Source organism: Phaenicophaeus curvirostris, chromosome 1 (assembly GCF_032191515.1).
Source record: "Phaenicophaeus curvirostris isolate KB17595 chromosome 1, BPBGC_Pcur_1.0, whole genome shotgun sequence".
Taxonomy (NCBI): Eukaryota; Metazoa; Chordata; class Aves; order Cuculiformes; family Cuculidae; genus Phaenicophaeus; species Phaenicophaeus curvirostris.
This window is the reverse complement of record NC_091392.1, coordinates 157,194,082-157,220,048: the sequence shown is the minus strand read 5'-3', so window position 1 is coordinate 157,220,048 and position 25,967 is coordinate 157,194,082. Positions and strand designations below refer to the sequence as shown.

The following is a 25,967-nucleotide window of genomic DNA, read 5'->3' as shown; positions in this document are numbered from 1 at the left end:
GTTGCACAGGTTGGGTATGAGGTGAAATATTGTCTCCGGAAATAGAAGGGTATAATTTCATGCAATATTTGACCCCTTGCACTTTATTCCCAGCCAAAAAATTCCCATTGCCTGAAAGAGCAGGTCCTTCAGTAATAATACCAGTCCTGAGAACAGTATTTTCATGGGTATTTTAAAACAATAAGTCTTGAGATTCCTTTTAACCCACTGAGAGAAATATGCCCCTTCCAGAGATAAGTCAGTGGAAAAAACCCACCCAGATTCATCCTTAAGAAAATTTACAGAAGATTCTCTTCTGCTTTTCCAGTACAAGAACTGGGTGTATCCATGAGATGAGGAGGGTTGAGATGAACAACTGAAGTTGATTTCCTGACTGTGTGTAATGAAGTTGTGTAAGTCCTTGCTGCAGCACGCTGTGAGTGCTGAAGGTGTGCACAGTTCAAAAAGCAGCAGGACAAATCCAGGCGAAGGATGGTCACCAAGAGTTATTCACAATCACACCTTACCTGGCTCTCAATGTCCCTGAGCAGCACATCACTTGGAGCTCGGAAAGCACACGAGGAACCCATTGCATGTTTGCACATCGGCTCCTAAATATTCACTATTGGCCATTACAAGGTCATTTGGCTAAATGGGGCTTTGGTCTGACCCACAGTAGCCACTGCTAATCTGTATACAGAGGGAGCCTACAGAGTTAATTCACAGTCATTTAAAACTGGCCTTGATTGACACTTTCTTTGCATGACCACACTTCAAAGCAACTGAGAAACAGGGAAGGTTCAGCCAGGTGGTGTTCTCAGCTACCTGTAATTTACTGGACTTTCTTAAAATCTGGATTCTGCATCCCCCACCAGGGAAGTTTCAGCCTGCAACTTCCACATCCCCAGAGTCCACTGAAAGGAGGGGCAGCCGACTCCCCTATCCTGCTGAAACTGGGTCACCGTGCAGCAAAGCAGGCAAAATTCATGGGCCCAGAAGGAATAAGCCATTCTGTCACCTCAGAGACATGAGTTTGCCCGTTTCACTCTTCCCCACCAGCTATAGGCACAGCCCTTGAACTCACCTTGTCTTTGAACACTGTCACACAACATAACTGGATAACGGGCAGAAATTCAGCCAACTAGGACACTATAAACACCCATTTAAATATTTTTCTAGTATAGACAAAACTAGCCAATCCCCTCAGCATATGGTACTCATCTACAGTCTGTCCAGACAGCCTTGCCTGCCAAGCGAGAGCAGGAATAACCTACTTCAAAGTCTGAGAGGATCCCAAGTCCTTGATGTTTGTAAAACATTTAGAGACCCATGAAAGAATTGCAGGAAGGCAAATGACTACCTATTGCATCGCAACTCTGTGCTCACTCTCTTACAAACAGGCTGCTCACTTTACATAAAGACTTTTTTCCTTTTCTAAATAAAGCTGAGTCTATCTTGAAGAGATTATTTTCAGTTCCAGGTATTTCAACAAAGTGGTTATTCCTAAATTCCTTTTTTTGTTTTCCCGGAACCGTTTTAACTTGGTAAATGGGTCTCTGTGTACAACTTTCAATTACCTTTTATTCTGTGGTGCCAAATGAGACCAGATAGGCATATTCTTAAGAGGCTTTTATGAGAATGCAAATGAACAGTTCACACTAGTCGGCTGGCTCAATAAATAGAACAGTTCGAAGTGTTTAGACACTAGTAAACAGATAAAAAATACAGAAAAAGCCATCTGTAGCCCTAAAGAAGCTTTCGTTTTCTTGTTACCACCATAAAACTTGCAATGACAGTATCTTTAAGATAGCTGCCTTTGTTATCTGCGTTAGCTTAGACTACATAACCTTCCAGTAGCTGATCTGCAGAAAGGGTATAAATCTGAGTCAAGAGAAATAAGAGCAGAAATAAAAAAACAGACTTGCCTGCAAACTTCCACTATAACGCTCATGATCATATTTTCTTATCTGCCATGCTTTTCCCCTCTTGCCATCACAGACATCACCATTCATTTTAATGCTTTATTTTTGGTTTGAGTTATTTGTTTGTTTATTTGTTTTTAATCCAGCTCAAATATAGCAAAGTATTGTGTGTTATTATTCCTAGACATTACATATTAACATTCATTTGAAAGGATTTTGTTCTTTACTGCTAGCAGGACAAGAAAACCTTGAAAGCAGGCTTGCACAGTGTCCAGTTTGGAAGGATCTAAATGCCATATTAAGTGTTATATATCCAGATTCCTCGTTTTTAAATTAAGCTACTTGAATCCAGCAAGAAGTATCAAAATATAAACAGAGCAGCTCCCAAAATACAGACGTGTTTAGACAGGCCTCTTCACAGACCCTCCCCACTGCAAAAACACCGCAGCACCCAAGGGGGAGCCTGTAAGGGCCCCCAAAAAGGCTTTGGGAGGGTTTGGGAGGTCAGCAGACTAGGTTTTGGCTCTGGCAGTGCTTCCTCAGCATCCTCTCGCTTTCCCATCCACTGGCAGGGCAATGCACCTGGCTATGGAAGTATCCCATCACCCATACCAAGCACAGTCAACCAGATTAGCTCAGAGACACTTTCATCCTCACATTAAGCTCATTGAGGTCACTTGCCTGGTACCATTTCAGGTGTGCCTGCATAGCCACACCAGCTGACTGAGTTATCAGGGGCTTCTGCTGGAGAGAGACCCACTGCTGGAGATGATGCTATGACCAGCTAACAGGCACGAGCCCAGCCAACTGCAGCATCCATCATCTATCAGGTGCACAGGAATGACCCATCCGCAACCTTTCCTAACACCTCAAAAGTGCCATGTACACGACAGGACAGGCTCTGTCCTTCATCAAAGAGAGAAACAAATGCTAAGCCACATCTCAGAAGCCCATGCAGCAGAACCTGGATTGAAATCAGCAAGTTTCTGGCCTGAATCTGAACTGGGCTCATTAGTTTTTAGCTATTTCTGTCTAGCCTGGAGCATCTCACATATGAAGGATATTTTGAGCCCAGACAGTCTTGAACAGTGAACATTTTAGATCCTCAAAACTGTAAACAGTCCAATGGGTTGTTGCTGCAACTTTTGCTGGGCTTAAAGTCAATTGCTGCAAGAACAGGTATTCAGAGCCAAAAATCCCTTCCAAGTTAAAAGCAAACAGTGTATGTTAAAGTCTGTTGATCTCTTACTGGCAACCAAAAGACCTACAAATATATCCCTTTCATGCAGGAAAGTTTGGATTCTGATGCAATCATATTACTCCAGAAACCTGGCCTAAGGCCACAGCGCTGTCACCAGCAGAAGTAACCCAGAGCTCTGCTGGTCCCACATAACCCCTCTCCCTTCTGTCAGCAGCAGCTTAAACAACTACTTAGGTTTAACCACAATCAATTTCCCAAGCTGGTGCACCACACAATCACAAAGACACCGGTGGGAACACAAAGGAGGATGTGGCACAGCCTGAAGGCATGTGTTCCTGGCTTGCATTATTTCCTTCAGCCCCAATGCCAGCTTTTGCTAGCTTAGAACAACCCTGAGGCTGCGAGCAAGTCAGCGTGAAGATGCTCCTGGTTACAGACTCGCAGAATAGCTGAATGTGGAAGAGACCTCTGGACGTCATCTGATCCAATCTCCTGCTCAAACAAGGCCACGTAGAGCCAGCTGTCCAAGGACCATGTCCAGATGGCTTTTGGTATCTCCAAGGATGGAGCATCCATAATCTCCCTGAGCAACCTGTGCTGGTGCTCGGTCACCCTCACAGTGAACAGGTGTCACATTTCATGCTTCAGGTTGTACCCACTGCGCCTCTGGTCCTGTCACTGGGCACCGCAGCAAAAACCTTGTCTGTGTCCTCTTTGCACCCTCCCTTCAGTGTTTATAAACACTGATGAGATCCCCCCGAGTCTTCTCTTTTCCAGGCTGAACAGTCCCAGCTCTCTCAGCCTCTCCTCACAGGAAGGATGCTCCAGACCTTGTGGTCTCCAGATCCTTGTGGCCCTTCGCTGGGCTTTGTCCCATAGCTCCATGGCAGTGTTCTGGCAGTCTGATCCAGCTGGCAGATAATGAAACCATGCTCCCTCATGTACGCTGGAAATCTGGAAAGAAGGAGGCATGCAAGACAGCATGTGTCCCTCTCTGAAAAAGGGGCTCTTTTGCTCAATCAGCACATAAAGGAGAGCCTGCTTCAGAGTGCTGTATCTTGTGTTTGACTGATTTCTCAGGGAGCAGGTGTAGCTACCAGGCACCACCTAAATCTGAGTTTACCTCAATCTGAGACTAAAAAAATTCTTGGTCTTCCCTGGGTAGGAAGATGTTTATTCAAAGAGACTTGATGCTATAATTTACTTTTACAGCAGGTACACCAAATCAAGACAGTTAAAATGCTAAGTCTCCAAAGCTCTAGATATTATGTAAATAAACCCTAAATAATTGCCTGCATTAAAATGTAGTTCAGTGTTCAGCAAGGAAAACAGCTCTTGGTTTTTTTAATTAAATTCTGATTTTATCTGTAATTCTAGACTGTTCTGTTTATTTACATGAAAAGCTATCCTGTTTGTTGAGTGCCAAAGCCTTATTCTGAAATTGTATGATTAACACCAGCATTGCCAAGAGCTACACATCAAATAGATTTATGTGACTAATGACATAAGTCCCTCAGCCCTGGCAGTATAAGCAAATTGAGCTAAGCAGGCACATTCTTGCTGTACATACGGTGACACTCTTCTGAATAACGGAGATAATGACCCTGAGGATACCAGTTAATACAGCCAAGAGCCATGCACTTGCAATGATCCCTAACAGAGCTTTTCATGCACTTCAGGGTCAGGCAGCTCACCAAAACACACGGCTTCAACTCATGCTCAGCAGCAAGGAGCTGCAATTGAAGACACTGTCATTCTGTCACGGGCTCTCCCTCTGTCTGCAGCAAGATTGGTGGGGAAAAAACCCTGCACCTCTGCCTCTGCTGCTTCAGGCCACTGTCTGACTTCTTGGTATAATCCCATCTTTACCAGAAACTTAACCCAATAGACTCAACTATAAAATGAAAGATGGGATTCCAGGTAAACATTCCCTTCTGCCAGTGGGGAAGGGGGTAATGATGGGCAATCAAAAGGAGCAGCACCGCTTCAGCCACCAGAGCTGAGCAGGACTCAGAGCAGATGCCTTCTGACACTACGACAAAACATGCCTGCTTGTTTTGACTATATTTTTTACATTATTTTAGGTTTCTCTTCACTGAGCAATGATGCTGGTAGTCAGTAAGTTATGCGCAGTGATCCCTCAGGATTTTTCTTCACGGTTTTATTAGCTTAGGCTGTGACACCAGTTTTGATTCTCTGACAAAACCATCCCTGCACAAAAGCCTCCAGCTTGGATAGTTGGCATCTCTATTGCGAGTGCACTACACTGTCAGGGAGAGCAATGCTCTCATGCAGCAAGGACAGATGCATCACTGCTTTGGCCAGGATGATGTAGCATCAGCATCAGCAGCACGTCTTGCACTGCAAACCCCTTGCCCAGCCAGCACAAGGGTGACCGAGCCCTGTTGCTTGCCTCCAGCCTCCCAGTCACAGCCCTAAGTCTTTACAATAGTTAAAAATTGCATTTGAACTGCCACTGACTTGCTTATTTTCCATAAAAGCTGGTTATTACCCATTTAAAGAAAAAATTACCCCACTGGCAGGCAACCGATCTACAAGAACACCTACCACAAAGCTGTTACAGTTTATTATGCAGTAATACATGGATTAAGGTCATTAATAGCACTTGGTCACATACTGCCATGACACCAAAGGTGCTGATCTGGCTTGCAGAATATACAGAACATAACCCCCTCACAAACACTTCTTCTTAGCTGCTTTCTTCTAAATTTTCAAAAGAAGAGTAGAACAGAGAAAACCCAAAAGAAAGATACATAGCACAACCTCTTGCATTGCACCGAAGAAGTTATAATCCAAACAACACCGATTTTCCTTCTCATTCACAGATTCACACAGTAACAGAGCACTTGGTGAGCAACCCAAATTTTGATCTACAGAGCTAAATTTAAAAAGCAAAGCAAGACATTCTCTCGTGACCAAAAGACAAAACCACAACTACAACTTCCAAAGTAAAATCTGAAATACTCAATTTTGTCCTTTAATTATTTATATCAAATAAGCTTTTTCCCTTCTGTTGACATGAGAACACAAATGTATCATCATATAAAACACTGTGTACTCCTCCCAAGATCCCATGGGGTCATTAATCTTCTTTTATGCAGTACACGAAGTATTTTCACAGAACTTTTAAAATAGCTTTCTAAAGCATGACTGATGTCATTAGGAAGTCAGAAGTTGTTGATAGCCTCAAAACATAACTGCTAAATACCCTCCAAAGGAGAGAGTCTCTTCACTCTGTTGCTAACTTACGCTGCAACTTGCACTATCCATACATGCACTTACCACTGGTATTAATTTACCTGAGAGTCCCCAATACCAAGGGTAAGTAATTTGCTGTGTCAAAAATTGAACTAATGGACACACTTTCCTTACTTTTGATGATTTAAATGAAAAAACCTCCACTCTTTCTGCATGATTTATTTCATCAGGACTCTGGCAATGGCCTAGGACTGTGCCACCGTGTACTTTCATTTGCCATGAAACAACAATAATTTACAAAACATACTGAGGAGAATACAATTGTCCCACCAGCTGCAAACAATCCTGGATTCCACAGTCATATGCAATTTTTGTAAACATATTTACATTGGAAAAGAAAATCCTTAGAAAGAAATCTTTTCAAAGCTTCAACAAATAAAAAGATATGACAAGTAACATTTGTATTAATACACATCTTACCAAGAACAAATCCCTTTCTGATTAACTTGGTTTAGTTGTAACTCATCATTTCACGTTTTACTTTCAGTACAATGCAGTAGCATTTTCAATACACGTGGTAGTTGTTTGGGGTTTTTTTTTCTTACCTTTAAGGAATCAAAGCAGGCAATAACTCTTCCATTTTCAACCTGGCAACTTTTAGGGGGGTGTGCAAATTTGCATTCTTCATCAGAGCGTGAACAAGTTCCCCTCTGAAATTGCCTGCACACTTCTAATGTTAGCCATTTTGTATCTCTTACAGGAGCAACATTCAAAGCCATGATGAAAAGCTGATTTCAAACTGGCAAATTGCTGTCAAGTGAATTGCTGAAGAAATTTCCAAAACTAATGACAAAAGGGAGAGCAAAAAAAAAAAAAAAAGGACACAAAAAAACCCCCAAAAAAGCCCAGAAATAATAATTTCAATTCCAATTGAAAAGAAAGTTAAAAAAAAAAAATGCGGGGGGATGATTAACGACGTCCAGCGCACACAAAGCAGAATAAACAGAGGAAGTTTGTCAGCAAGCAGTCACTCATCAATCATTAAGTCCCACTTGTAGACTTTTGGCTGGGATAAAACATGCTCAGTTGCATTTCTGTCTGCAAAGCACGTGGGCTTTTTGATTGTATCACAGATGTACCAGTTTTAAGCCAAGGTCCTTCAATGCAATGGCACTCCTTGACAGAATAGTGATTCTCTGACCGTTGCTTGCTGGTATTGATTACACACGAAAAGCAATGCAGTCATTTGTTCATGTCCCAGGAATAACAATAATTATTCTTCCTCTTTTTCTGCTTTCAGTTTCCCATCAACTAATTGGCAAACGGAGACAGCTGAGGTATCTTCTGCCAGGAGTAAGATGAAGGCAATGTCTGGCTGGCGAAGACAGGATTTTGAGAACACAGGCGTAGAAGTCCTCGCTCATAAAAGTGACTTGGCAAAGGCACTTTTTAAGTCACTGACCTGACAAAACAAATACAGTATCAGTTCACATGCAACTTACTCAATTCCACATTACAAAACCTATCATCCCTTTTTATCAGATACTGTAAACATACTGCCAAAGCTCACTGTATTCCTTTTTCTTTTTTTTCCCAAACAAAAGGAGCCTCCTTCGTGAAGTTATGCATGACAAGGAAATAACCAGTTGAAACACATATTGCGGTATTCTTCTAGGCAGCAATCCAAAAGTTGGGAATAATTTAAATAGATGAATGTGGCAGACACAATAATTAGGCTGTGAAACAATTGGTTTGTGAAACAAATTTGGTTGTGAAACGATTCAATCCAATGTGTTTACTGTCCAAAACCATATTTAAGAATCCATTTCCATTATTTTATCATTTGGCCCTTAAGATTGTGTAAGTATATTATAACCTGTTACTTGTTATTTTTTTCTTCCTTAGAAATGATGATGGTAGTTTTCTGTTTAGATTTTTAGTCTCTCCCTCTGTTTCTCAAGGAAAAAAAACCAACAAAACCCACCAAAATTTGTCATTCCAAAATTACAGGGCAATATATCCTTCCATATCCAGAAAACAGATTTAGTTCCCCTGTTAAGCTAAAGGCTTTATGGAAGGGCTCACTGCTAAGTCATCATCCTCTAATGACTTCTTTCTAATATGAAGTAGTCTTGATCTAAATTTTCCTTTGATTAAATTAGCTTTCATGTTCCTTTATAAATACATGACTCAGCATCAAAATCTAAGACTTAAATACAGAACTTAAGCTATCTGAGAACTAAAAAATACCCAGGATATTTTGTAGATAAACAGATGTGAAAAATCAAAGCATGAGATATTATAGATATTTTTAATGTATTACTGTATCTTATACATAGATAATGAAGCCACAGACACAATGTTTCCTTCTATTCAGTTTCAAAGGAACACAACTTTTAGTTTGCAGATAGCAGCCAGAAACAGTTGATGGATTATTTTTGTGCAAGAGTAAAGAAGAGGAGTAAGGACTGGAATAAGTGAGGTTTTAAAGTGAATACATCAATAAAACTAGCTCCAAAAAACACTGTCAGCTTTCCCATGCCAGAACAATTACAATTCTGTGCTCCGATTCATCTGATTTCATTGAAGTCAGTACTGTTAGTAATGCAAGTAAGAATTACTCACACCATTTCAGATCTCAATTCTGCCTTACAGGTCTTCACATCAAAAGGCTTTTCTGTTACTTAACAATGCTACCACATAAAGGGTTTTACTACGTGACTGATGTCTACACCAAAACTTGCTACTGCTAGCATGAATAAAGGTAACGTAATGCTAATTGCTCAAAAATTCAGTTTCAAGTCCAACATGCAATAAGATATGTGTGGATGATACTTAACTAGCTTTACCTAGTCATCAAGACTAACAAGTTGCAAGAGAATTAGTACATTTTTAAATAATTCTACACAATCATAGTATGGTACGGTATATAAATTAAATACTCTTCAAATTAAATATTCCATCAATCTTGTTCCACAGCATCCATGAAGAGCGAGGTTGAACTGACAAAGAGGTGAGAAAATACTCATAACTGATGAAAAGGAGATAGAGGTGGAAAGACAAGGAGACATTCTCTGTAAGAGCTTGTTGAGCTGATACTTGCTGGGCTGATGACTTAGCTGGCAAAATGTAAAAGAGGAAATATTCTCCCTAGAGCCATCCATTCCAATTCAGAAATGTCAGTAACGGTTTTCAGTCATAGATGTATGAGACAGACGGAAATTTTGGGAAAAGGGTAAATGTTCTAACCACACGCTGCTGAAAGTCACAAGTAGTAATACTCTGCTGAGTTGCACGCTACTAAAAATGACAAAGTTGTTTGTCAAGTAGTAGGTGGCAAAGCAAATAGCACATGTGAAGTAAAAGGTTGTAGGCATGGCTTTAAAAAATGCGCGCAACAGGATCACATATGAGATTCATTAGACAGCAGCAAGAATTAATACTGAAAAGCATTTAAGGTGCAGAGGGTACAAGAGGAATGAAATATACCATCATCCTATTTCTTATCTTCTTACTACATGAAGATTTTCTGAAGGAAGGGAAGCATGAAAAGTTCATCTCACAAATCTGCATCTTGTAAAAAATGGCAACACTATCTGATTTCTCCAGAGGCATCGAGTGCTCAGCAGTTTCTACTGACACAGGCTTAGGAGACACAGAGCAGAGACCTTTCTGAAGGAGAAGGCAGGCACAGACATGGTGGGGACAGAAGGATTTTGAGCGCTTCATCTCCGACACAGCCCGAGTACTCACAGCCGCATCCTAGGTGGCTGCCATACATCCTCTGCCCATCACCTTCACCAGGAGAGTAAAGGTAGAGATGTCGCTAGGAGAATCTGTATGTGAATGGGAAGCAACATGAGGAGAAGGAAGAGGAAAGAAACTGAGGAAAAAAAACTATGGGAGAAACCAAAGAAAGCAGAATTCAAGATATGAGGAATATGCTTAAGAGAAGGAAAAAAAACAGAAAGCAAAGAAAGTGAAATGGCCAGTTGGAGAATATAAAACAACAGTAGTAAACCAGATTCAATAAAATGTCTCCAAGGCTACAGGCCATTACAACCACCACAGCCCACTCTGACCTTGTGTATTCCAAAACCCACCCATATACGAAGAACACCAAAGCCTGCAGCAAGTGTGAACTCTCCTTTCCACCACTTCTCACTTCTATTTGTGTCTCAACATATCAGGCAAAGTCAGCTGTCCTGTCAAAAGCAATGAGATCTTGCCAGCCTAGAGCCCTCAGCATCAATAGGTTCCCTTATACAGGTAAAAGGTTTGGTTTTTGCTTTGCTTGGGGATTTTGTTTAGTTGTTTTTTTATCAATGATTCCAACTTGAGCCTAGACTCTCCACTGTAGCTAACAAACTACTGAAACTTTACACATTGACAACTGAGATGCAAAATATTCTTATTGCAGCTCAACATAAGTATAAAAACTACTTTTGTTTGTTTACAGCTATTGCTGTTTATTTTCAGTCTCCACACATTTGGATCAGTGGAATTGATCCAGAATACACCTGTAGAAATGCATTTTTCTGTAAGCTAAGTAAAACAAATTATTAGCCACGTATTTGTAAAAACTGCTTAGCTTCAGACTTCTCTTTTCAGATAAGCATCACTTCCCTTTTGTGGAAAGCTAACAAGGCATGGAGGAGTAGGAGGCTTTTGCCAATATCACATTCTCCTGAGAGAGTAGCAAAGAACCTGTGTTAGGCTCCAGATCATCTTTCTGCAGTTTCAACAAGTAAGCAAAAAAAACCAAAACAAAACCACAACAAACCAAAAAACAACTCATTTTAAAAAATCATTTTTATTATTAAGCAAGGCAAAACACAAATGTGCTAAGACCCCTGAGAAAAGATTCTCATTCTGAGGAACACTAGGAAGCCAGTATCTTCAGAAGTTGAAACTGAGCACAAAGCCCTGCCCTATTACGAATCAGGTGGATCTCTCAGCTGAAAAATAGGAGCTCCTGCTAAATACAAAACATTGGCTGCTCTGGTACAGTTGTTTTACTTATAAGATAGATTATGTGGCAATGTTTTCTGTAGTATCTATCTAATGGAGGAGCTGAGGCTTACTGAACATGATGTTTTTATGCTTCACTAGATAATGCGTAGTAATGAGCAAAGACCACATCTTCAACAACTCAACTCCACAGGTAATGACTTCCAGAAATGAAGCAAAGCCCTCTATGTGGTCCCAACATAGAGCTTTAGTGGAACCATGAAGTTAACTCAAAAGGTGATAAAATGGTTTTTCACTTTACTCATAGAGAATTAAGTATTCCGAATTATTCATCACATTAAAATCTTCAGTAAAAGATGTCAAGACTGGGGCTCAATTTGTTGCTCCTACTGTGAAAGCTTATCAACATGATCCACTTTTCTTCTACATATACACCAGCAACTCAAGGACTGAAAAATTAGAAAGCCCTCAGCTGTACCTAAAAGGGATTACAGTTTAAAGTAGACAAACTCTTCTTTCCCAGTAAGCCAGAAGAGATGTGCTAAATATACATAGCTTTGCAAGTTTGATCATTACAATGATCTGTTTTAAAAATAAGGAATTAAAAAAAATAAAATACAAAGACTCACTATGCTGTGGCATCAGCGTGTTCCTCCTTTAGGTCACTAGCAGGGCAGAAACCTGCTGACTGTCAGAATAGATTGCTGCTCAAATTCAGTTAAACAGCTGAATTCAGGTGGGTTAAAAGTCACCTTCAGGAACTAGCTACAGTCACCAAAATTTACCTGCTTGATACTCTAATCCCAAGAGTAAATCTTGAGAACTTAGATTTCAAATCCAACATGCATATACTGCAATTCCTCAGAGAGAAACGTAGGAAGACTTTTAAGAGAACCAAAGTCACATCTCTAATGCCAGGGAGATGGTACTGGCCTATTTTAAGCCCCTGACCAAGTTGCTACTGCAACTTTTATACACTTACATGTAAACACATTCACATTGCTTTCTTCCAGAAAACCATGTCCCCAGTCCTAAATTCACTTTGGGAATCTTGAACAAAGAAAAAAAACAATGACCCTGCAGTAGTCAGGCTGAAATTTTACGCTCTGGCTGGGAGTTGTAAACAGCAGAAAACAGACTCTCTACTCTTACCTTACACACAGTTAACCATAAGGATCAGTGGCTTCACACTCCACAACACAAGTTCACAAACCCACAACATCTTAACCGCATCACACCTTAACTCAAGTTCTCATGATGTTTCTATTTGTCCAGGAGAGAAACTCACCTATAATACCCTTGGTTTAGCCACTTCCTTCAGCCTTGACTTACTAGTTTTGAGTCAGTGATTTTACCTTAGACACACAATGTGGGACAAAATACAACCATTCTCAGATATCCCTGGACATCCCAAGCACAAAGATTAACAAGTGAGCCCCACTCTATACATGCAGCTTCAGACTACTGACAAGCACTGTGTTCCTTCAAAAAGCTGCCGCTCCTTCAGAAGCTGACCACATTTGCAAAGGAAACTTGCTTTGCAGTTCACTGTATTTATAGCCAAATACAAATAGTGGAAAGAGTCCCAGTACTAATCTGACATGTAGAGATCCTTCTATAACCATATCAAATACCTTGAGCATTCACTATGGAAATACAGATATTTGATGATTACTGAACCATCAGCCCTAAGGCCAGGAGAAGGTATCTGAACTCCACCAGGTCATACTTCTTGTTTGGAGTTGCAAAGTGGACTCCACTTTCAAAGCACTCAGGACACAACCACACATGTAGGAGACACTGCCAGGTGCTTTAATTCAAAAGATGCTGTGACTCTGCTTTACTTTTTCAACAAAACCTCAGAGATACGATCTTTTGAGTGTCATTTTTCTGCATTGTTTGTGCTTTATATAACATTCAAGGCCTCCAAAACAAAAAGAAGCTGCACACCAAAGGTCTGCCACGACCCTACAAGCACACCCAACCATTGTTTTCAATTCCAGCTACCTGCATTTGCTTGACTCCCCACCACTGTTTTCTCTGACCCTCCTCCAGACTCCCTGATGAGGAAAGCAAGGCTGCAGCTTAATCCCAGGCTAAAGCTAGATCCATTATGATCTGCCTCCCCAGGTGCAGAATAAAGCCAACACAGCAGCATAAAGTACCCTACATCACGTGTGCTGGCCAACTCAACTGAGATGTGCCCACATGTCTGCACCCCACACCTGACGGAGTAAAAAGCAGAGCAGCCCATTCCCTCCCCTGCACTTCACCTGCAGCAGGCATAGCTCCTTGTTGCAATTACCTGTAATTACAAGGCTCTATCCCATGGTATATGCTCCCTGTCCCTGGAAAGCACAGCTGACTCAGTCATAACATGCTAATTTAAGCCTCACCATGCAGAATCTCCTGCTAACCAGTACAGACATGATCTTATTTCAAGTGTTGCTAACATGAATGAAAAAAAAAAAAAGTAATTTTACAGACAAATAATATGACAGTCGGCACGTCGGTTTAAGAAAGTCATTTATTCAAATGTCATTAAGAGAGAATATGCAAGAAATTTGTGTCGTGGACAGGCTTTTCTCACTCCATCAGCCCACCAGATCAGGAAACAAGACCAGAAAGCGATGCAACAGCACAGAGGTACCATTCATCAGTAAGTACTACACCAGGTTCATAATCTTCTCTTGTACCAATTTCTAACATCTCAATCATATTTCTGATATGTAACCTAAAACTAGATATCTGGTAAGACTTAAGAATGTACAGAGATGTCTTTGTGTAGTTGAGCAAAATTACGGCATCAAATCAAGAATCAGGCTTCTGGCTCTTTTCTAAACTTTTGTTAAGTCACAAAAAAAAAATATTCCCTATATTCAAGAAACAAGAGGAAAGCGATAGACTTCCATGAAACATTATCCATTCTTTGACAGCAAATAAGAATAGAAAAAACCTTTCTACCACCATAACATTAAAAAAACCCATTCAATTACTGTAGACAAATGCAATTTTCTTCCACAAATTTCAAGTGAACCTTGTGAACTCCTTTAATCATTTTGAGGGTTTGTTTCACTTTAAGATGTTAAGCAGCTTCTCTTTTGCATCGAGCAAACCAGTATTGCTCAAACAAGGAAAAAAATTCAGAACTGCCCTATTAGAAAAGCGGCCCACTAGTTTTAACCAGGTGGCCAGGAGCCAAAAATACTAAAATTCTAATCCCAGTTCCTGAATTATAATTCAACATGAACACTGCTGAAATCAAGAGTCCCAGTTTACGAGAGAAACATTATTTATTTTGTTTGCTTGACTTGGAGGTAACTATTGCAACATCTCTCTTTGCCTGTTATATAACCAGAGATGAACGCTTGTCAACTGTAATTCAGATGAGCACTTTACACACAGTCAATCGTAACTATTTTAGTTAAGATGAGAGAAGTCCAAGGACAAGTTAGAAAGCACTGGTCTGTTTCATTTAAACTAAGCATGACCTCCAAGAATCAGCTTTGCTGAATGAGCCATATTCTCCTTGTCAAGATCACTAAGTGCCAGATTCGGCGTGGGACATACTAAAAAGCGTATATACAGTATGGCAATGAGCTTCTTATTAAAACCTACTATCTGACTTTGACGCTGGCTTTACGATATCATAACAGTTATGTCCTTTGTCCCCAGGGAAGCAGGTGAGGAGGAAGGTGTAACACCAACTGCAAAACAACAAGCACAGCTCGGGACCATTTTAGTGATCCACTGTACTATGCTAATGGACCATGAAATATTTCTGCTGAACTTTTTAGTCTGTAGATGACTGAGGCCCACAAGAGTATTTTCTAACATCAAAGTGTTTCAAAGTCATGCTGATAAAACTAATGCTCGTGCTTCAGTTAAAATGCAATTGCAAAAAACAGTTTTTCTTCTTCCAGCAAACTTTTTTTAAAAAAAAAAAAAATCCAAGCAATTATTTTGATCCCACTCCACTGAACTTTCTCTTCTCTTGGTCTGTACCTTCTCTCATAGTCTGTAACTGAAACACCTCTTGTTTCTAAGTCCAAAGAAAACTGATTTTACTCTCTAGATGTACGAATTTCACACACAAAATTCTGTTCTCACCTTGACAAGAGGATGAAAGCAATTTCTGTGCCTCTGCAAGCAGAGTTAATCATCCCCGGCAGCAATGACGTTATCACTTGGCCTCTTGTGGACACAAATGTTTTGCTGTTGGCAGAGGGCACCACGTAACAGTTATTAATCAAACCCAGTTCCCCAGGGAAGGGTACCCCATTGCATTAGGAGCTTCTACTCACATTCAGCTGCAGACATGTTTTGTATTTATGGTTGTTTTAGTGCTGTAAAATATTTATAGAAAAGCATGCTTACGTACTGTGAAATTTTTATAGACCAGCATGGAAGGAACACGTGATCAAACAACTGTTCTCACCTGCCAAAGGACTGATAACATGCTGTTACACAGGAGCACAATTTAAATGAGCTCAGGCTGTTGTCAGCTTTCTTTTTTTCTGTACTCTGGTTTTGCACTAAGCCAAGGAGGCAGAAATCATACCAAGGTATTTGTTTATGTAACAAAAACAGTGTCCCTCTGCAGTGAATGACAAGGATAGGTGTGAATAAACCAAGGACTCCACGTAAATTAAGATTTGTTGAACTGGCAAGCTGAAAATACGTTTAAGACTGCCAACAGCATTGTTAATAATATACTCCAACATATTATCCAGCTGTGGGAAGTTGCACACACATCCAAACAAAGCTCCTGAGGCGAGGGCAGCAAGAGCAGTACCTAATGCTATTAACTCCGACCGCCTCTTAAGCACTAAATCCATTCTGCTGAACAGATTCTCTGCACAAAATCCAAGCAGCATTGCTGTTTGTTCTGAGATAAAATAGCTGCATTTCTGTGCTGTCCTCTCCATTTGCATTTTCCTTGAGAACAGGATACCAAAGTACACAAGGATAAGTTTAGCAGGTCAGCCAAGAAGTCCACCTCACCCAATATCCAGTCTCCAATCACAGCAAACATCAGATGCCTACAGAAGCGTGCAAACCTGGGGCAGAAAGCGTGATAATTTCCATGCATCTTCTCCCAGCAACCTGTAACTGATGTCTTATATTTAATAGGCCTCACTGGATTTTTCTTCCATAGATTCACCCACTCTCCTTTCTGAATGCTGCTCTGTCAGAAGTGTCTTTCAACATGTGCACAGAAAGTAGGATACCGAAAGGGAGCCTGAATGGTTTTCACAATTGTTGACAAAAGCCTGGACTCTCAGGAGAGGAGCGTGGATATGGAAACAAATACTTCAGGACTTCTGAGATTTGCAAAATTTGAGAACAGCAAATGGAGCTAGGGAGTAAGACGACCGATTACAAACCCGTGAAGTAAATCTGTGTTGTTACTGGCTTTTTATTATCCTTGAATGGTTTACCATAAGAGAAAACATACCTTTTCCTTCCAGCAAAGTAGAGCTTGAAGAAAAGCACTTTTAAAATGTATCAGAAAAGGAAGAAACACCACAACCCCTTCTTCTGCACCCCAAGCTGCACCACCTAGGAGTGTTCCTACAAACTATGTTTTCTTGGCCATCCAATGGAGAAGGAGGAAAACCCAAGACTGTGCGAAAAGGAGCCTTCTCAAGGCGATCAATTGTTTTCTGCCACAACTAGAGCACTTCACAGGCATCTCAAACGCATTTTGGAAGCAGCAACTCATCACAATGGGAAAGCGCTTCCAAAAGGGCAGAAAAAACCCTGATAGTTTCTTTACTTCTCACAGGGTTGCCCAAGCAAGTCTTCATCAGCATCCATTTGATTGCACAGATTCAATTCCCCTTTTTCTCTCTGTTATTAGTGCACACGTAACACAACACCAACTTCATTTACACCCAAAGCTAAAGAAATCCTCACGAAGCAGAACATATGTGAGTGCTTTACTACTTATGCATCTCAAGGGACATACTGCAAAGCCAGATTAAGTATCTATGTCAGAATACTTTAAAAGGACAGAATGTCAACCTAACTTTAACTGCTGCAAGATATAAAGTCATCTACGGAAGAGCAGACTGTTATAAACTACCTTCAAAGGAAATATTTTTTTAAAATAATGTTTTTATGCTAAAATTCAGACAGCAATGTTTTATATAACAGCTGATTTCTTTCATTAAAAGAGATTTTTCAAAGACCCTTCCCCAGTCAAGAAGAAACAGTAATGGGATTTTTTTTTTGTACAGCTCTGGAGAAAAAAAAACCCAATGTAGTATTCAAGAGGTTTTTGGTCTCTTCTGAAGGCAGGATGCTTTGTTGTGTTTTGAACAGATATTGCTTCTTACCTGATTATTTTTGGTCCTCCAAGGTAAATGAAATCACCTAATCAAGCTCAACATGGAGATGACAGTAAAAGACTTTCTTCAAAACTCATGCCAATTATCTGTCAAAGAAACCCGAAACTCCAAACTCCAAATCAACCAACATTTAAAACTTCAGAGGCCACCTGTTTTGTGTTTGACAATAAATAATTATTTTTCTCCCTGGAATAAAATAAATTTGCATTTAGTAGACCACTATTCTGTGGTCAAATAGGTATCATGAGTTCAGAAAGAGAATGCTTTTCTGCTAAAATTGGTTTTGTAGCTGGTGACAGAAAAACATGGAAGAATTCTTCTCAGAGTACTCACAAATTCTGGTAAATTTTTGTTTTCCTGAAAATCTTGAAAGCTTCTATTTAATCCTGAGGCAAATAATGGAGTTACAACTGGAAGGAGTGCACATAACTGTCCACAGATACTGCCTGTTAAACACTTATCTTTTTCTGATCACTGGGATTGGGTTTGGTATGCAGTACCACTACTGACTTTCCCTTCTGCTGGAGCTCTGATTAAGAAGCACTGACCCAATAAAAATGGGTCATATCGATCGGTTGTTTTAATTGCTGCAATGCATCTCCCCTGGTCCAAAAAGCTCACCACCCCTTGCCACTCAAAGAAAGTTACTTTTTAACCCAGTTTCACTTTAGAAAATAAACTTTTTTTAATAAGTAACAGAAGACAAAGTACTTAAAACAAGGCACAGAGAGGATACACAGAAACAAAGTTTATCAGCCTACAGTAAGGACATCAAATGAGTTCATATTCATTTTTCTGCCATGTGCCCAGTTCAGTTCGTCTGCAACAGTAAGAGGGAACATAAACTACATTCAGATTTCTTGAAGGATAGAAAACCCCAAACCTGCCCAGTATCTTGCCAAAGCAACTTTAACATACAGAGCCCTCCTTCCCATTTCTGTTAGCTTAAAAGATGAAAAAGGAATGGATTTGGGCAGCAATACTGACTGATTAGGCAGCGTTAGTCTAGTACTCCTACGTCCTAGACCTAGGCACATCCCTACCTTAAACCAAAAATTTCCTCAATACTTAAATAACAACCCTCCTCTATTTTAACTCAGCTATTTAATATGGAAAGAGAGCAATAGGAAAAATAAGTCTTTCCTACTCTCACTAGGTATTTTTGAAAACTTTCCTGGAAGAAATTTCAGCACCTCAATGTCTCCCCCGACTAAAAAGTAAAAATATTGGGAGGGGAAGTATAAGTATTTTAGCAATACTAAAACAATTCTGCCTCAACACTTTATTCTCATATGGTTGAATTATTTGATCATAACTTAAGTATCATGGATAAGCACACAGTCACAGCTAGTCAGAAACACACTGTAAACAGGAAAGCTGAAAAAGGATTCTTTTGTCCTTTGACACAATGAATTGTTGTATTTTTGCAGTGAAAATCGAATACATTTCCCAGAAATGTTTTGACAGATCACTTTTCCAGACCTTTTTCTAATATCTCTGCTTACCTGTAACCACAGAGATTTGTCCCTCCTGCTGGGGACAGCAGTACTGCTACGCACAGCCTGGCGTTCACCAGTGCTTCCAAAGCAATCGATACGCTTGTGACACTAAGTATGAGCAACTGGCTTTTGGCAAGAGAGAGTTTTCTGCTCACACTGCAGGGGAAAGTATTAGACTGGTCAAAATAAGTCTCGACACTTTTATCCTTTTCAAAGGTTTAATTCATTTGTTGTACTCCAGGCTTAGTCTCAAATGGGTGTTTAAAGCCACATTTTGTTTTGCACTGTAGGATTTATATTGTCTTGCACAACTTTTCTGCTAAATTGTAATTCAAAACTTCCTTTAACCCTGGATAAATCTCACCTTGAAAGATAATGTCAAATTTATTGTGTTACAAAGTCAATAAACAACACAAAAAAATTGTGTATTTGGCCAAATAAATAACATCAACAACAATATTCAGAGATTAAAAGATATCCATGCTGCTGCCCTTATGCTTCCCACGTTTTATTCCAAAAAACAACTTTTCAAAACTTACTTAAACACCTGTGTTGAATGTGCCTCCTTTTAATGCAATATTTGCTTAGCTTACAACTAAGAGATCTTAAATCTTCTACTCTCCAGCCAGGTACACACATTGGCCCCTGACATTTGATAGGACTTTTCCATTACATACAGCGTTTCCAGAACAAAGCAGGTGAGAGACCAAAATCAAACCAGAACAGAAAAACAACCCGAAAACAAATTAACCAGCTTTCTCTCAGCCAAAATTATGCCCTCCAGTAATCCTCTGTACCTTTATGGGCTGCAACATGACCAACATTTGGCTTTCACAGAGATATCCAAAACAGACTCTAGAAAACCTACTTCAAAGGCCCTTCTCCATATTTATCACTCTGTCCACCATCTGAAATAGTAGTAACCGTGGTACCACTTTACAGCAACTGAACAGAATTCCCTGTCCGCTACCAAAAAAAAAGACCACTATTATACTCTGAAAAGGCTGGGAGAAAGAAAAACAGAAGATAAAATTAAAATAGAACTTAAAATGCAACGATACTAGAGTCTTATGCTTTTAGCATTTCTTACAAACAAAAGTTCACTCCATTTACATGTTAAGAGCATTTGTTATTTTTTTTAAAATGTAATTATTACGCTTCTGTAAAGCTGGATGGAAATCCACAATTTAGGGTTCCAGGTTTTTTATGGCTTCATTATCATCATTCACCAGACAAGCAAGGCCCATTAGGAAAACTTTAAAGAACAATCCCTGCTGATGCAGAAGCCACAATGCAATCTAAATTTTGTAACAGCAGAACTAGAGTCAATACAGGCACACAAATGAGGTTCAGTATTTTTAAATCAGGATAATAGATACTTGCTGTTTGCAAAGTCCTATTTCAGGGCAGTAAATGTTGCACTGCAGTGAAGCACTCCACAGGTGAACATGATCACACTTTACCTATTCCCTAAGTGAAGTTTACTAATGTTTTGGTGTCTGGAGTTCAAGAATGCCAAGATACAGATGGTTATCTTTACCAAAGCAGACCATTACTACTATGTCTGTTTCAATTTCATTTCTAAGAAGAAAAAAACCAAAAAACCACACACCTATATTGATTCCTAGACCATGAAACTTCAAGTTAAAGGTCCCACTACAAAGTCCTGTTGCAGCACCTCCCACCCATTTCACTGGAAGCCTGAAAACATCAAATGCATTTCATAAAGCCTTATCATTTACCTGTTTACAAGGAACTGTTAGTTTTCATTGACTACAATCCTGGCAAACATAGAGAAGAGCTATAAAATACAAAGCCTACAAGCTCAAAATTAAGCGAAATAAAAGCAAATGAAACATCTCACCTTTGCAAGCTGATGATTTTTGTGGGACCTAGTTCTTGCGATGACAAGTCTTATGGATAATACATTTAATTTAAAAGGATAGCTAAAAGGGCTAAGCATTGGCAGATGGCATAGACTGACATCAGAGCAGAAGTTCAGGGTTAACAAATTCTACAAAAGTCCCCCAAACCCCAAAATCACATGGTAAAATATAATGCTTTTATTTCTAATAATCTGCTGCAATTTTCATATTTAAGTCTACCAACACAGTTGTCATCCTCCACTTTGCAATATAGCCATAAACAATAAAAGACAGTTTGTAGCTAACAGAAAAAAAATTTGCCAAGTCATGTCTGAAGCCAAGAGTTACAAAAAGATCTCATGATAAAGTGTATACTGGATGATAACATGACCTAAGAGTCTAAGACAAAAATAGGCAAAATAACACAGATGGAGGGGGGAAGAAAAGTAATAAACAGTACACACAAAACACTAGGTTCAAACAGGATACTACTACAGAGGATAGATCTCGTGGACATTATGGACAATGCAATGAAAATTCCAGAAAAGAAACTCAGCAGCTGACGGAGTATAAAGCAAGGAGAAAATCTGGCAATATCAAAGGAAAACAGAAAGGAATTACGCTACTAGATATAGTCATGGAGCATGTTAACTATTGAGTGCTAAATCAATCCCCCTATTTCAAAGGGATCACTGCAGAGCTAGAAAAGAGAGGGAAACCAGCAACATCATCAGTGCTACAGAAAGGCTTACACATACAAGAAGGCAACGGCAAGGCTTTTGACAACAGAAAGACATGATATTCATACAGACTGATGATAAGGAGCAGTAAATTTTGACTTGGAGGCAGGGGACACTCGTTGAATTACTGGTTGGGAAGCTACACGACATGAAGTTATCTTTGCATAAAACAAAAATAGTCACTAGAGTCACCAGTGGCTACTAAATTCAATGGTTGAGAAGGAAAGTCCTCATCAGAAAACCTCTCACTCCTGGTGATTAACAGCTAGAGTCATGCGCCAGTCAAGGTATGTACTCCTGTCCTCAGCTTACCCTTTGCCTTCTCTGCAGCTCCTTACAAGCTAACTACAAATCCATAGGGACAAGTTGATCCTCAAGCCCTCCCCATAAGAAACTCAACACTCTCATCTCTTATTTCAAACAAACAGATTTCAGATATGGCGGACTTGGTCCATCTATCTTCAGGCACTCAAATTTGTCACTGGCAACAAAAAACCACCTTCATCGTCCTTGTGCCAAAGGGGAGACAGGCACCTCCAGAACATGAAGGCACAGCTTTATCTCCTGAGGCCACCAAGAAAGAATGGCCTCAAGCTCCACCAGGGGAGGTTTAGGCTGGATATTAGGAAAAAATTTTTCACAGAAAGGGTCACTGGGCACTGGAACAGGCTGCCCAGGGAGGTGGTTGAGTCACCTTCCCAGGAGGTGTTTAAGGCACGGGTGGACGAGGTGCTAAGGGGCATGTTTTAGTGTTTGATAGGAATGGTTGGACTCGATGATCCGGTGGGTCTCTTCCAACCTGGCGATTCTATGATTCTATGAAAGTCAACAACCTACTTGGACAGACACATGCCAACAAGGACCGGCAGATCACACAAGTGACTGTCACCTGCTCTACGCTCCAGAGGAATGATTTACCAACTTGAGAAGGCAAAATAACCCTTGCAGAAACACGTTTGTTCTCAGGCCTCACTGCCTCGTCCTTCAGTGGTTGTGTCCTGCTCCTCAAGATACTAGGGAGAGAAGTGGGGACAGAAAGAGATCGAGAAATTGGAGATAAAGCGGGGGACTGGGTCCCTCACATCCTACAGAAATGTCAAACCACTTCCACCTCCACAGGTGAGGCTCAGGTCTAGGAGATTAATTTAGTTAAAGGTATTGCTCTCCAGCTTCACTCCTTGAGGTGGATGTTGTGGGCTTCTTACCCTCAGGACCATTTACACCAAGGATTAAGCCACGGGCTTGTCCTTTGCTAGTGTTTCCACTTCAAAGAGCTGGTACCGTGACTACTAAAGCCTTTGAAAGTGGCCTGACCACACAAAGTCGTGAGCATTAAATGAGATCTTTAAAAAAAAAAGGGGGGGGGGGGAACTCCCTGCACTGGCTTTATATAACACATCAGTGCAGCCACTTTCAAAGCCTTTCATGCCTTTCCCACTGCTGCAAAGATAATCTTAGGGTTTTCCAGCTTCCCCCCACCTCCTCAAAATTATGGCAATAAAGTAATCCTGCCCCAAAGCGTGTCCCAGGATTAGCAGAGAGGGACTAAAATATACCAAGGAACTGTAAAAAAAAAAAAAAAGAAAAAAAAAAAGAAAAGAAAATATGATATGATACACATCAAGAGAAAAGTTTTGAAACGCAAGTGCTGGAGCTCCAGGACAGCGGCGCGCCGTGCTGCTGGCGCATGTTCAGCATGCCAATAAGGACTGCAGCACTGCGAGCCCTAGCAGAGGCTGCCCACACACCAGCGTCCTCCTCCTCCTCCTCCGCAAGAGCCTCCGACAGCCAGACAGAGGAGGTGACCTCAGCCCCACAGCTTCTGGGCTGCAGAGTGGAAAGCGAGGAAGTTGGCGTCAGTCTCTCAACAGCGGTCAAGAGGCTGTATCTGGGGATACTGTGGCACGGGCAAACACAGCCACCAGGGAAATCCCGTACATGTTATCACAGCCTTTTAAATAAATAAAAAGAAGGCAGTGCTGAGGTCCTGAATCATTAACTGGGCACAGAAGCATGCTCCTTCCAGCAAAGGGATGCCAAAGGCACAGCCAGAGGTGTTTGGTGACAAGCCAGTGCGGCTGTAGGGCTGAAATATGCACATAGCTGCTTGCTAACGGCACCGCAGGCCACAAGAAAAATGGGAAGGAGTACCCAAAAAAGGATAAAAATGGACTGAAACTAGGATATGATATCCTACAAGGCACCCACTTGGCCCACCTTGATATGAGGAGAAATGACCCCCTAGAAAGCTTCTGGAGGAGTGTGTTGAGGCATAAATCTAACATGCTGAAACTCAACACTGAAAAATGAAATATACCAAAAATAAACTGAAGTCTTGCCACTTTGCAATTTAAGGTTGCTTTAGATCAAATTCAGAACGCTGCACTTAATACCTATAAAGTGCAAAAAATCATGACAGATTGAGAAAACTGGGGGCTGAGCATTTGAAAAAAAAAAAAACGCAAACAACATAAAATTCCTCAGAAACCCCAAGAGAAAATACTACAGGGTTAAAATAAATAAATAGAAATATTGGCTAGGCCTATCCCTTAAAACTGATCACAGATAAATGCATACTGAAAAATTGCCTTCAGAATTCAGAAAAAAATAATTTAAAAAGGCATTTCTAACTTGGTCCTAGCTTCCTTCCCTAAAACTACAGAGGGAAAACACTTCTGTATTTTTCCCCATCTGTATTCTCCAATTCTGCCTTTCGTCAGAGGTGCTGTACTCTCTGCAGGAGAGAAGTTTTACAGCACCTGGACCTTCAGATTGACCTTATCTCTGCAAGGTGAGCAACGTGCGACACCTAGACCTTCCTGAAACACCATTTATCATCCACTCAGAAACTGATAAAAAAAATAATTGATCTAAAACAGAAAAGCATAATAGACTGGTATGAACCATCTGTTCCTATTTCTTGATCCATTTCTTTATGCAACAACTGTACCACTAAATCCCTCCTACAGTCTTTATTAGCTATTGGGTTTGCATTACAAAAATCACAAAACTAAAAAGATATTTTTAGGGGTGTGTGTATATTACAAACGTGTGCATGCATTTGTGGGCATACATCAAGGTGTAAAAATGAGATGGGGGAAGAAAAAGTGTGGAACTATGTGTTTATCCCTTTTGTTGACCAGAACTAGAGCTGAGCTCTTCTAACTTGCAAAGTTTAGGGTTTCACAAGCCCCTCAGCTCCTTTGCCAGACTTACAGCTCCAGGAATCCTACAGGTCTTCTGCAGAAGCAGCAAGACACACACTGGCAGTTCTCAACAGCTTTAACAATCATCACTGGCACAAAAGGTCTTGTACTTAATCTGCATTTCTTTGTATTAGTTATAAGGATTTTGCATTTAACCTCCTGTTGTGTAGGCTCTTCAGTTTTCAAAGCCTCAAAGTTTTCCTTTTTTAGTGTGCCCAAAATACTGGAATAAGAACATTACATCGCCACCATTGTGAGAGACAGTGCTGTGTTTTAATGGCCTTATTAATAATTTTTTAAAAATGGAGAGATTAAAAAGTTGGCAGATTCTAGAAAGAGGATGCAGGATTTCTTTCTCCTCACTCACCCTCTATCCCAAATACAGCTGAACAGTTTGTTTTTCAAAGAAGACTTTGGACTTTGTATATCAATAACCAACAACTGTCACTGCATTTGCTAATTATGTTTAAGAAGATTAGTTTAATTAGTCAAGCAGTTAATACTACTATTTGAACTAGTTTTCAGCACTGACATCCCCTTGAAATTAGTTTTATTTTCTTCAGGCTATAATTTCAGCCTGTTTACAGACCAGTTTCCTAGGACTGGTTCCCATTAGTTAGCCACAACACATTGGAATAAACATATCAAATTAGCTTTGAAATAAAAGGCTGGAAAATGGTTATAAAAAGAAAAGATATACTAATAAATTCTAAACCAAGTGACATTGTTCTCTTTTGCTAAAATTTTCTAACAGCCATGGATTTTAGCCACAAAAAGGGGAAATAAATCATAGGCTTATAAAAAAAAAAGTGTTTCTTCCCTGAAGGAGCAAAAACTCCTCCAAGTCAGAATTTTCTATTAACACTGGGAAACAAGTTATTATTAATAGCTATTATGTGAAATTTAAATCTTAGCAATAGTCTAATTAATTGTTTAGGAAATTAAAAACATGTGAAATCATTAATGAGGAATTTCATTTGAACACTGTATTTCTCGTCTCTCAATACTAGAA

At 40.1% G+C, this 25,967-nt stretch overlaps 1 protein-coding gene across 10 annotated transcripts in view; it reads right to left on the bottom strand.

Annotated features, from left to right (window-relative positions):
- Positions 1 to 25,967, bottom strand: part of MBNL2 (muscleblind like splicing regulator 2) — a 112,694-nt gene that overhangs the window by 66,874 nt on the left and 19,853 nt on the right. For 9 of the 10 annotated variants that reach the window (XM_069879016.1, XM_069879024.1, XM_069879070.1 and 6 more), the window contains exon 2: positions 6,927 to 7,783. The exons of the other annotated variant lie outside the window; for it this stretch is intronic. In XM_069879016.1, coding sequence (XP_069735117.1) covers positions 6,927 to 7,100 — 174 coding nt within the window. In that variant the 5' untranslated portion in view covers positions 7,101 to 7,783. The remainder of the gene's footprint in view (positions 1 to 6,926; positions 7,784 to 25,967) is intronic. 10 annotated transcript variants of the gene reach the window in all.